The 13,264-nt window shown below is 41.0% G+C and overlaps 1 protein-coding gene across 3 annotated transcripts in view; it reads left to right on the top strand.

Moving 5' to 3' along the window:
- The window catches only part of RPS6KC1 (ribosomal protein S6 kinase C1), a 159,746-nt gene that overhangs the window by 78,421 nt on the left and 68,061 nt on the right, over positions 1–13,264 (top strand). For all 3 annotated transcript variants that reach the window (XM_037027665.1, XM_037027663.1, XM_037027664.1), the window contains one exon: positions 8,012–8,127. In XM_037027665.1, the coding sequence (XP_036883560.1) occupies positions 8,012–8,127 (116 nt within the window). The remainder of the gene's footprint in view (positions 1–8,011; positions 8,128–13,264) is intronic.

Below are 13,264 nucleotides of genomic sequence, written 5' to 3'. Positions count from 1 at the left end.
TTGCCCTGGTGGGGGTCACATCAACTTGGTTTTGTAAAACCGTCTCTAGGGGGGTGGGTTACATGCACATGGGAAGCAGATTCCTGACTGACCGGGTTCGGGCTGTGTACAGAAAGGCCCGTGGCTCCGGAGCTGCGGTAGCCTCGCCGAACAATAAATTCCTGTTCCCTCAAGGTTGTCTTTTGTTGTCAGAACTCTTAGCATAAGGCAGATATGGTAGGCTATCCCTGAAAAGAACAAAATACCATTAAATAAAATAATCCAGCACTTAAAACTATAACTACCAAGGCCATCTGAAACAGGCATATTCTTTTATGTAACTAAAGTTATTTTAAAAAAGTAAAAAAAAGAAGTACCAACAAACAAAAACTCCAGCGAACCTAGGTTGATTTGATGTTCTTTCTAATGTGGTGAATCTGAATGAAACTAAGCATGCTTGACCAAGAGCACAGCGGCACAGGGCCTGTTGGAGAGTGTGGAGTGGAGAACTAGGTATAAGGATATAAGGTGGGACAAAGTGGAGTCTTGTGTGGAGGTTCAATTCTGTGCACGTGGCAAAAATCAGGTGCAGTCAGATCACTCTAAAAGCCCCTTCCAATTTCCTGCGAAACACAGATGGAGACACCCTGCCATTCGAGAAGCCTAAGGGGCCAGTTCCCCAGCACGGCTTTCCTCTTGTGAACCAATGACGAGATATTAGCTCTATTCTTGTAGTGATTAAGGTTGAAAAAAAAACCACACTGCTTTTTATTCTAGTTTGTGAAACTAACTTTTATGAGTTCCATGAAGAAAAATGTCTTTCTGCTTTTTCATGGATAAGTGAGAAAAGGCCTTTGTTTTACAAGGAAACCCTTGGGTAGTGAGGATGTGTGAGACCAGTTGTTCTCAGGAAGGCCCATTCTCTTTTCTGCAGTGGGACCTCTACGCCCCGTGTAGCCCTCCTTTGCCTGCGTGGCGGACTGTCATCGGCGGGCTCTCCTTCTCCCTGACCTTCCTCTGCTGAGCTACCGATAGGCTCCCACCTCTATTCCGTGTGTTCTTTTCTCCTCATCTCTGTCCATTCACATGTGTACTTGTCCTGTGCTCTGTTTCTGTTGCTGTTCTGCTCAGTAACAGTAAGATAATCCAATTCAAACTCAGTTGCCTGATGTGTGGTGTCGTAAGACCTGGTTTGGAACTGAGAAAGGCATGTCATATCTCCAGCCTTAGTTATAAAAAGAACCTCATATAGCTCTTGAAAATAGAATTTGGTAAGGTGAAGGAGTGCAAATGGCCACGCCTTCTTGGATAAATGAGAATGGACGATTCTGTTCTGTTATCTACGGACTACGTCTCCCATGAAAGTTCTCTTAGTAACTTAAGCCAGAGTTGGCACTTTGAGAAATGCAGGGCAGTCATTCAGTGTTTCTAAAGATTTCAGTGACAGTTTGGAATTTTCCCCCATTTCTGTTGAGTGACATGTCTTTTCACAGATCACACTGTGATCACCCTATATCAGTCCTCTCTCCCGATCAGAAATTGATACGGTAGAGAGAGTAAAGAAATACAGGTTGACACAGTGTACATATGATATTTTTGCTGGTATACCAGAACTTCTTGATAGAAAAGTTAGTGTATAATGGGCGCAGTCTTTTCTGAATGCTAAAGCCCAATGGGAATTTTTGCTCTCTTTGAATGATTTGCAGAAATCAAGAGAAATTTATGGAAGGTGGTGGCTTATCTTTAGATAGAATGTAAAATATGTACCCATTTTAAGAGTGTTTACTAAGTGTCTACATGGATAGATTACTGAACAAATAATAGCCATGTGGCCTAATACGGGATTATAAAATTTGAATTCCAGATTTTCCTTGAAAAATAATCTTTATCATCTGTGTGTATTTTAAAATGAAAATTAACCAATTAAGAAGGTTAGAGTTGATTAAAAATGTTTAATCAGTTAAAGTCTGTTTAGAGTCACATATATCTGTAATGTTATCAGTTAAATTGTTCAGAAATCTAGGGATTAATCCTGTATTTCCAGTACAGTACTCAGAAGTCTCGGTCAGTATCCAGCAGCAGAAATCTGTGACGGGTGCTGGTCATCCTTGGCCGCTGCTGTTGATCAGCGGTGGTCGTGACCTACTTTTAAGGGGCTGATAAGGAAGGTGTCATAGTACGTGTGTTTGAGGTTACATCTGAAAGGCCTTCCAGTGTCTCCATCACTCCCTCCTTGTTTCCATGGAAGCGGAATCACTCTCCTCAGCGGGAGTCCATTTCAACTGCCTGCTGCCAGTTCTTGGGTCTCTGTTCCTATGGCGACTGCCTGAAAAGCGGCGGAGACACCAAAAGTTTAAAAAACAGGTCTGATCACAAAATACGGTTTTAACTCTAGTTTTAATTGGGCGTTTCATATTCTTGGCATTTTTGACTTTCAAATTATTTTGGGAGATAAGTTGATGTCTTCAAATCAAGCAACATTAGAAGTTTTATTAAAACATATTTATACTGAATGAAAAAACCCGAATGGCCACCGTTTCTGTCGGAGTTGAGCCTCAGAGGAATAAAAAGTTCTAAATGAGGATTTAAATTAGGGCTTAAAAAGCGTAACCTGAAGTGAGAAGAGCTAGTGATAATGTTAGAGCCCGCAACAGCCAACTCGAAACAAAAGGGATAGTTGTGTGTAGAATGTGGAATGTTTCTTGTCATTGTGGCAAACTCTGTCCTCAAATATGTTATACTTGGGTGATTTTTGTAGGTTATATCCATTCTTCAACTGAGAAAAAACCTTCCGGTTTTGAAGTTAAGTAATTTTAAGGACAGAGGTAGGAAGCATACTCTAATTTTTTTTTTATTGAGGTTTCAGGTGAGTTAATAGATTGTTCCACATTTAAAAGGCAATAGAGATTTTTTTCCGCTCACCAAGATTGATTATATTTGTGAATTTCTCCTAACGAAGAGAGTAGATGGAATAGTATTGTAAAAGCTGTGAAAGCAAGTTATTTAGCAAAATTACAATAACAATGTCATTGTACTTTTTCTTTGAGGTCTGTATTTAGTTCGAGTTCTTTGGTTTGCATGTGAAAAATCTGAGTGTGAACTACCTTATGCAGAAGATGGCAGGAACGTAGTTGCAGTTGAAACTGGGGACTCCAGTCATACTAGGGTTTTTTTCTTTGACTTTCATACCTGCTTCTCTCAGTCAGGTTTCTTTCAGGTTGGTTCTTTGCCCCTTGGCAGAAACTATGGCTGCTGAGGTTCCCACTCCTCTTATTTCTTGTGTGTGTGCATATTTAAAAAAAATATATTTTATTGGCCCTGGCTGATGTAGCTCAGTGGATTGAGCGCGGGCCTGCGAACCACACGATTGCGGTTCGATTCCCAGTCAGGGCACATGCCTGGGTTGCAGGCCAGTACCCAGCAGGGGACGCACGAGAGGCAACCATACATTGATATTTCTCTCCTTCTCTCCTTCCCTTCCCCTCTATAGATAAATAAATAAATTCTTTAAAAAATATATATATATATATATTTTACTGATTATGCTGTTACAGTTGTCCTAATTTTCCCTCTTTGCCCTCCTCTACCTGGTATGACCCCATTCACTCCAGCAATCCCCCCTTAGTTCATGTACATGGGTCATGTGTGTAAGTTCTTTGCCTACTCCATTTCCTATACAGGTCTTCACATCCCCTCGTCTGTTCTGTACCTGCCAGTTTGTACTTCTTGATCCCTGCACCTTTTCCTCCATCCTTCCTTCCCACCAACTGATAACCCTCCCAATGATCTCCATATCTGTTATTCTGTTTCTGTTCTGCTTGTTTGCTTAGTTTGTTTTTTAGATTCAATTGTTGATAGTTTTGAAGTTATTGCCATTTTAATGTTCATAGTTTTTTTAAAAAATATTTTATTTATTTATCTTTAGAGGGGAAGGGAAGGAGAGAGGGAGAGAAATATCAATGTATGGTTGCCTCTGCCGAGGACACACAATGTATCGTGTGTCCCCTGCCAGGGAGTGGCCTGCAACCCAGGCATGTGCCCTGACTGAGAATCGAACCGCGATCGTCTGAGTCGCAGGCCCGCGCTCAATCCACTGAGCTATTAGTGTTCATAGTTTTGATCTTTTTCTTAAAGAAGTCCCTTTAACATTCATATAATAATGGACATGAACAAGTATAAAGGACACATGGACAATAACTAAGGGTGGGGGGTGGAAATGGGAGGGAGGCGGGGAGCATGGGGCAGGGGGCAGGCAGGGTTGGGAATATAAGACAGAAAGCTGTACTTGAACAAGAATTAAATAAAAATATTATTTTAAAAAAACATTCATAGAATAATGGCTTGGTGATGATGAACTGCTTTAGCTTTACCTTGTCTGGGAAGCACTTTATCTGCCCTTCCATTCTAAATGAACACTTTTCTGGGTAGAATAATCTAAGTTATAGGTCCTTGCTTTTTATCACTTTGAATACTTCTTGCTGTTCCTTTCTAACTTGCAGAGTTTCTTTTGAGAAATCAACTGACAGTCTTTTGGGAGCTCCTCTGTAGGTAACTGTCTGCTTTTCTCTTGCTGCTTTTAAGATACTTTCTTCATCTTTAACCTTGGGCATTTTAAAATGATGTATCTTGGTGTGGTCCTCTTTGTGTCCAGCTTGTTTGGGACTCTCTGTGTTTCCTGGACTTCTGTGTCTATTTCCTTCACCAAAATAAGGGCAGTTTTCTTTTGTTATTTTTTTCAGATAAATTTTCAATTTCTTGATCTTTCTCTTCTCCTTCCATCACCCTTATGATTCCCCTGTTGGTACGTTTGAAGTTGTCCCAGAAGCTCCTTACCCAACTCTAATTTTTTTTGGATTTTTTTTTGTCTTGCTGTTTTGATTGACTATTTTTTGCTTCCTTATGTTCCAAATCATTGATTTGATTCATGGCTTCATCCACTCCACTGTTGATTCCCTGTAAATTTATCTTTATTTCACTTAGTGTAACCTTCATTTTCGTGTGGGTCTTTTTTATGCTGTTGAAGTACCCAGTGAGTTCCTTGAGCATCCTTTTAACTAGTGTTCTGACCTCTGCCTCTGATAGATTGCTTATTGCCATTTTGTTTCATTCTTTTTCTGGAGTTTTGTTCTGTTTTTCATTTGGGTCTTTTTTTTTTTTTTTGTCTGCTCAGTTTGGTAGCCTCCCTGTGTTTGTTTCTATGTAACAGGCAGAGCTGCTCTGACTCCCTGTCTTAGTAGCGTGGTCTGTTGCCGAAAAGCGCACCTGTAAGTTGGATGAGATGGAGGTAACTGCCAATGCGAGGCAACCGCTGTGACCCAGGATGATGGAGTCTCAGATATGGTGTTGCTGCTCTGTAGCTCTGTGTGGGGGAAGGCCCAGAAAAAGGACAATGGCCACTAACTGGCCTCTGGAGTTTTGTCCAGGAGGAAGCTGTCCCCTGGCACTCACCCTGATGCCAGACACTTCAGTTTCTCTCTGTATGTCACTGGTGCCCTTCCGGCTGCTACCCTGGTCCTGGAGCCCAGAGGGAGTAAATCTGTGTGAGTCCTAAGGCCATTGTGGGCCCTTTAGGACAGTGGCCCCCAGCCTTTTTGGCACCATGGATGGTTCCTTGGAAGACAATTTTTTCGAAGACTGGGGAGAGGGGAGGTAGTTTTGGTATTATTTAAGCACATTACATTCAAGCTCACCTCCTGCTGTGTTCCCAGGTTCCTGACAGGCTCAGACCAGCACCAGTCTACAGCCCAGAGGTTGGGGACCCTGCTTTAAGAGGAGACACCTGAGAAACTCACAGTATCTTCCACCATCCCAAGTGCCACTGGTTTTTACAGCCAGAAGTTATGGGGACTTAACCTGGCCCTGGAACCCTGGGCTGGGTGGTCTGGTGTGGTCTGTTCCTTCCCCATTTTTCTCCACCACATGTGGGTGTGGGACCACCCACCCCGCGTCTCCATGTCTCTGTGTCTCCGCCCCTCTTACCCGTCTGAACGGGTGTGATTCCTTTAATTCCTAGGTCATTGGACTTCCATACAGCTTGATTTTCTGGTGGTTCTGGGTGATAGTTGGTTTGTAGTTTAGTTGTAATTTGTTGCTGTGGTTGTGCTAGAAGGCAAGCCAGGAGGTGAGCTGTGTTACCTACGCCAACGCCCTGTGATTTTCTGAGTCAGGCCCTGGGGGCATGTTGCATCCAGCCTCGTTGGCTTTTCCTTTTTCTCCCTCAGAGACTGGGGGTGAGGCCCACGTCTGTGTTCCACATGCTTGTAGGTCCCTGCAAGTCTGCAGGGTTGCATGTGGCTGGGGCAGAAGTTGGCACGCACGGCTGTGTGGAGGCCAGGCCCGTGTGACCCGCTCCTCTTATTCCCAGTGTCAAGGACAGAGAAGGGCTGATTCGATTCCTTTCTTCTCCAGCCGTGGCCAAGAGGATGGGGCTCTGTGGTTGGGTCAGCTCCTACCCTTGGCTAACTGGTAGTGACGAGAGGGACTGAAATCTGAAACAAGATAGCGGCTTTCATTCAAACGGGGTTGGTAAGGGTTGGAGGTGGGAGGTGGGGACAGGAGAGGTAGAGCAGCAGGAAGGGGAGCAGATGGGGCCTTTCCTGAAAAGGGGGAGACACTGTTCCAGGCAAAAGTAAGCAGAGGTTTTTTTTTTTCCATTAGTAGTCTTTGGGGAAGGTGTCTGCTTTACTATAATTCAGTTCAGCTCAGCAAACCAGGTAACATTGTTTTATAGAATTTGGTTCTGAGAGCAAAGTTAAAAATGAAAACCCTTAAAATTCAGTGCTTGCTTTATTTCCATCTCTGTAGCTGCACCTGTCTGTGCGCTGTCCCCTCTAATTGCCACAGTCGTTGGAAGTGTAAATTTCCATAGGAGGGAGTGAGAAGGGGTTCCGAGAGTTGAGATCACTTACCACCAGTCACATGGCTGGCTGGTGTGAGGCAGAGCCAGAATTCGGATAACCAGGGTGTCTGGAGTGTCACCCGGGGCACTTTCTACCACATGTACTTGCTTTTTGATTGACTTCATTCAGAAGATGTATAGGGTCAGTTATAAAAACAGCCCTGTGTGTTAAGTGCTTGATAAAGCGAGTCATGACTAGTATGAAATATTAGGAAGGAACCTTAGAGAACAGAAGGAGCACAGTGGTTCCCAAAGGCAGCGCAGCACTCCACGGGTGGGGGTGCCTCTATATCGTCTTGTGAGTTTTGGGGGGAAACTTTGAATACCTTTTGTTTAGGGAAACAGAGCCAGGGAGGGTAAACAAAAGACTTGTCACTTTCACATAATTGTGTGTTACAGGGATTTCAGTCACATTCTTGTTTTCAGTTGTAAGAGGAGCAACAGTTAGTTAATGAAAAAACCATGAAGCTTACAAAAATCAGTTAGGAGTTGAGAATTATCCTAATTTTATTCTTCAGTTTGGCGGTACTTTTGTAGCATGTTGTATCCATTTCATAGCTCTTATTAAACACGTTGCATTTAGTAGTGTTTGTTGAGTGAGACAACTCTTTGAGCGAGGCTGGTCTTTTATCGACAGAACTACTTACACTGTATTTCTTACATAGCGACTCCTCCTATAAAATATATTCTCTATATACATACTTCAATAGGAGAATTTCAGAATTTGAATGAGTAAAATTCATGTAGGTAATATTTAGACCTTGCTTGGGAATGTAAAGTACAGCTTAGAGAATATAGTCACTAATGTTGTGATAAATACACGTGGTGCCAGGTGGGGACCGAACTTACTGGGGGGATTGCTTTGTAAACTGTAAGAGTGTTTAACCACTCATCTGTACACCTGGAACTAATATTAAATAATATTGAATGTCAGCTGAAGTTGAAAAAGGAAAAAATGCTTAGGCCTTGCTGATATGAATAACTTTGATGTTTGCTCCAGTTTTGAATCCCTCTTCTTTTCAGTTAGAAACGTGAACAAGTGGTGCATTGGGTAACAGGACGTTCATCTTCAGGTTGGGTAAAAGAGGGTTTGTTTATGTTTCCCATGCCCTGAGGTTCGTCTCCTCCTTTCAGGAGAGGCAAGCCCTACCCGGCGGGAAGCTGTGAAGAGAAGGACAGCAGCGTACCTCATGCGAGCGGAGAGTCTGTCCAGCTGCTACAGAACACCTCCGTCTGCTGGTGCGTCTCAGGTGCGTCGTGGTTTATACTTTCTTTAGCCATTTTTGCTGTCTTTTCTCTCAGCTTTATTTCTTTTTATTTATTTATTTATTTTTTAAAGATTTTATTTATTTTTCTTTAGAGGGGAAGGGAAGGAGAGAGGGAGAGAAATATCAATGTATGGTTGCCTCTGGCGAGTCCCCTGCTGGGATCTGGCCTGCAACCCAGGCATGTGTCCTGACTGGGAATCGAACCACGATCATGTGGTTCGCAGGCCCGCGCTCAATCCACTGAGCTACACCAGCCAGGGCTCAGCTTTATTTCTAATTACAGTGTTTGAGAATTTCGGTCTTTGGAATTTTATCAGTGATTTTCTTAAGTTAACTGGTGGAAAGAACAGTGTTTAAAACAAACCACAAAAATCTTCTCTTTCTCAGCTGTTTGTTTCTTGCTCTACTCCTAATATCTAATTTGTACTGAATTTTTTTGGAATTTTCAAAGCTATGATTCTCATACAATTCCTGGACAGTTTTATTGATTCATGCTAAAACTAATCATTTAAGTATAAATCGATCACCTAGAATTATAAAGGTATAATTCTAACAAGGTTGTTTAGATTATTTGGGACTGCCTGTAGTCTTGTCTCAAAGGCAGGTGAATGCTTGAAGCATTAGAAACACTGTGGTTTATTACTGTTTCCTTTTTTTTCTTTTAAAAGATTTTATTTGTTTTTAGGGAGTGGGGAAGACAAGGGGAAAAAGAGGAAACGAATCATCAGTGTGTGGTTGCCTCTCATGTACCCCCAAAATGGGGACCTGGCCCACAACCCAGGCATGTGCCCTGGCTGGGAATTGAACCAGCGATCCTTTGGTTCACGAGCCTATGCTCAATCCACTGAGCCACACCAGCCAGGGCTATTATTGTTTTTATATCTATGTGATTTGGCACATTTCTGGAAAAAACTTTTGAATTATTTTTCTTGATATTAGGCCAGATTTTTTTCTGATGCAATTTGAGAATCATATCTTCTAGAGATGGGAGAAAGTATTTATTTTCTTAATTGAACTAAGAGGCAGGCAGGCTTGTTGAGATCTCAACTCTCAGTCGAAGCCACAGAAGGTTAGACAAGGTACGTCACTGCATTTTAGCTTCAGTTGCCACATCTGAACAATGAGGGTTATAGTAATTCTTTGCAGGGTTCTTGTTAGGATTAAATGAAGTTAAGAAAAATCACTCAAAAAATGGACATGCACACATGCACACATGTAAATAATACAGATCATGTAAGTGCCCATCTTGTAAAGAGACCAGCCTATAAGCCAAATGTGTATGACTAGATTAATAAGTTTTAACCTTATTTTCCATCTCCCTTTGTATACTGCTTTATAAATGTCTTTCTTACACTTTTAATGCTTTTTATACCTTTTGAAAAATGACAAAACATCTCAATTTTCTAGTTAAAAACCGGCCCAATATTTAATCTTGATTCATTGGACCATTCAAACTTTGTTGCTGATTTTTTGAGCCCTTTTCTTTTTCTGTGTGACCTTTTAAAACATTCAGTTACCAAAAGTATACTTATTAGTGAGTTTTCTGTTGAGCCTTGGACCATTTTTTTTGGAACAAAAAGATTATATTCCAGTTTGGAAGTAATGTACTTTTGTGACTTGTTCAACATAATGTGTACGTGTTAAATAATGTATCTGCTGACTCAGTTTCAGATTGTTAATTATTGTGACTCTTCTGTATTGTTCGCCAGTCTTTTCCTGTGTTTTATCATTGTTGTTTTAATTGATTCCTTTAACTCTTCACTATTGATTTTTATCTTTTAAAAATGAAATATTTATCTGAAGATTACTTTGAATTCAGTTCTTACTGTGCATGGAGTTGGCAGCCCCCCAGGTGCAGTCCAGGTGTGCACATTCTCAATTCTGTACTGAGGACATGGATAAAATTATTAAATAAGATCGGTCTTATGAATTTACTTGTTTTATTAACTATATCTTGTGTGTAAGTATTCTAAAAGTTTTAGGGAGTCAAAATTTCCAGTATTCTGTCCTTTGCATTAACATTAACTTTGAATATTGTACATGTACTTACTTGTTCAAACTCTCTACTTACACATTTCCTGTTAGAGTTCCTTATAATCACTTTTATGAACAATAGTTTATTAGGAAAGTAAGTATCTAATGTTTACTGTATCGCTTTTGACTTGGAGAAAGGAACCACGAAGTATATCAGTCAGAATTTCTCTTCAAGCATTGCTTTTAATGGAAATAAAACGAAAGAGATGTAGTAATACAGGCAAGTTGATTGTGTTAGATTATATATTAATTCCCTGAGCATCTGGTCAGACTTCGTGTGTATACAAAAGCAAACTAGACATATTTTGGAGTTATACAAAAGATGGTGACAGCTTCTGCTCTTGCAAACCCTGTAGCATGATTGAAGACCCAAAATATGTACCTAACTGAGGAGATGAAAGAGAAAATGGTAAGAGCATGTAGAATACTGGCAGTCTGGGTCAGAAAGGGTAAAGAGAGGTACCAGTTTAATATACTAGGGTTTTTTTTTCAGTCTTTAGGCAAGAAGACTAGAGTTTTTCTTGCTAGAGCAAGATGTCTTTCTTTTATAGTAAGCAATTGCTTTTTATTTTCATTTTGTATTTTATTCTATTAAATCTGGCCCTCGTTTAGGTCAGGGACATGCTTGATTATTTTCTTACCTAAAATTCAACTTAAATGTCTTCTAGAGAGTTTTTTTTAAGCTTGATGAATTCATTATTTGTCTCCATTTAACTGTCTTTGGGCCTCAACTTCAATGGACACAATGAAAGAAATAGTAGAAATGATTTCTAAGGCCCCTTTAGCTCTTAAATTCTGCATAAAGAAGATATTATTTTTATTTTGATTTCATATGCAAATATTTCTTTTCAGCCCGGTTGATTAAAGAAAATACAGGAATCCTTTCTGATTTAAATTTTTTTTTGATTGCTGTTTTTCCCGTTGGTGCAGACTAGGTCATGACTCACTCCACCTGAGTTTTCTGTGATGGTTTAAGCTTTTGCTTTATTGAATTTATTTATGATACTCACAGGTGGTAAATATAGAAGTTCTGAATTCCCTAGTCATTGCTGGTAATACCCTTTTCAAAGAAGGGTAGAAAGGAGCAAAAGCACTCTCCTACTGTTTTTTTCTTCTTCGTTACTTCATTACTAAAGGGCTCCAGGAAAAAAAAAAGACAGGTTTCAAGAAAAAGAAAATTATCTGTGTTTGAAGTAAAGGTGAAATCTTAATTGAAGGAGACAGATTTTTAAACTTTTAAAAAATTAAATGTAGATGACTTTGAATGATTTAAGAATTAATATTAAAAGGGGATTTCCCTGGATAAGAGTGGGCATAGCCTTTTTTTGCTATTTTTAGATGTAGGAATTTTAAATACAACCAGTGAAAGAAAAAGACAGTAAATAGTTTAAATTTTGGACATCAAAGATTGTGTCACTTCTAAAGTGTAAATACATTTTCTTGTCATGTATTACAAGATGTGAGTGAATATTAATGCATGGAATGGATGCATTTCCTGAATGTTTTGTAGATTTTGAATACAGTTGCCATAATAATACTGAAAACAGCTTTCTGTTGTGTATCTTTATTTGCTGGTATTATTGGTATTTCTCAGTTCTTTAGAAAAATATTTTAAAATAAGTATTGTGTGTCACTTTTAGGTAGACACAGGCGGAGCAGAGCTGGCGGTCAGGGATGTTCCAAGTCAGTCCTTGGGCCGCAGCAGAGTCACGCTTGTAATATGACCTGAGAGAGGCTTAGGGGCCTGGGTATGGAGAGTTAATAGGAACCTAATGAATGTCTTTGCAAAGCCAAAAATCCAGAGATGAGGCCAAGTTCAGAAACTGGAGCCATTGGGGTAATGAATGTAGGGTAACCCACATTAGTGTGGGTTCTGGATAAGTTCTGTGTAGTGTTTTTCCTTAGCCCTTGATTACCTGTTTCCTCCCACGTAATGGCGACTTACAAAGGTTGTTTAAGGACGAATAGCTGCCCTGACTTCAAATATTGTTGGTTGCTGGACCAGTGGTGTCTCGTCTCCCGGGACCTCTTTGGAAATGCGGAATCTTAGGGTCTCCCAGACTGAGTGAACTGGAATCTCCTTTTCCACAAGGCCCTCAGCTGATGCGCATGCACAAACTTGTGCATACACAAGTTTGAGAAGTGTTGCACTAGCAGATTGCTAAGAACAGATGGCGATCACATTGAGAACAGGGAATAATATCAAGTGAAAAAGACTGTGGGCAGGATAAACAGCAACTTAAAAAAAAACCCATAAAACAAAAACAAAGGTAAGCTTCACTTAGCCTTTTAGAGAATGTAGAACAGAAATGGGGACATACGTTTTACTAATGTGCTAACTCTAATTCCGGGGGTACTGGCTGCTCAGGGGCACTGTGTTGTGAGTCAGAGTGGGATTAACAGAGGCGTCTGCCATGGACTTGAGCAGCTGAGTGACATGTACTTGCCATCTTTGGTTTTGAAGACTATTGGGTCGTCAGTATTTTGGCCTCTTCCCCCTCCTTGACCTTTGTATTTACTTTTGGTATGGATGCATACAACTGTTACTATTGGTATTTAGCTGATTATTAATAAGTAAAGGGGAGCAAAGGAGCTTAGACATTGAGTTTAATAAACTTGGGAGCATCAGCCTGCTTACCTCACCAGGAAGCCCCAGCTTCACAGTCTGGGGGATCACAGCAGTGCTCTGCCAAGGGGACTAATACTGCTCCCTTCCCCGCTCCAGTACGGAGTTGTTGAGGGGTATCAGGGGGTCGTGCTGGACCATAGAGGCCTGTCAGTCTACCTAGGGGGTAGAAAAACTTGGGAGTTGTTTGGTCATTTTGAAAAAACTTCTGGTCTCTTCCAACCCAAGCTAATATAATCCCAGGGGAACAAAGAATCGATCAATCTTTCTCTACCCCTTTCGTTCTCCCCCACTCTCCCCTGATGACCCACACTCACACCTGTTCTCTCCATGGCCATGAGGCCCTAGCAGCCCTGTGACCCTTGGCTGTGTGAGCTCCACACGCAGGGTCCAGGAGGGAGCCTGAACACAGCAGCACAGCAGTTGACAATAGCTGAAAACACACACTAACAAGCCAGG

Source organism: Sturnira hondurensis, unplaced genomic scaffold (assembly GCF_014824575.4).
Source record: "Sturnira hondurensis isolate 20B ecotype Veracruz unplaced genomic scaffold, ASM1482457v3 Scaffold0019216, whole genome shotgun sequence".
Classification (NCBI taxonomy): Eukaryota; Metazoa; Chordata; class Mammalia; order Chiroptera; family Phyllostomidae; genus Sturnira; species Sturnira hondurensis.
Note: the sequence above shows the minus strand (reverse complement) of the source record. Positions and strands in the feature narration are given on the sequence as shown.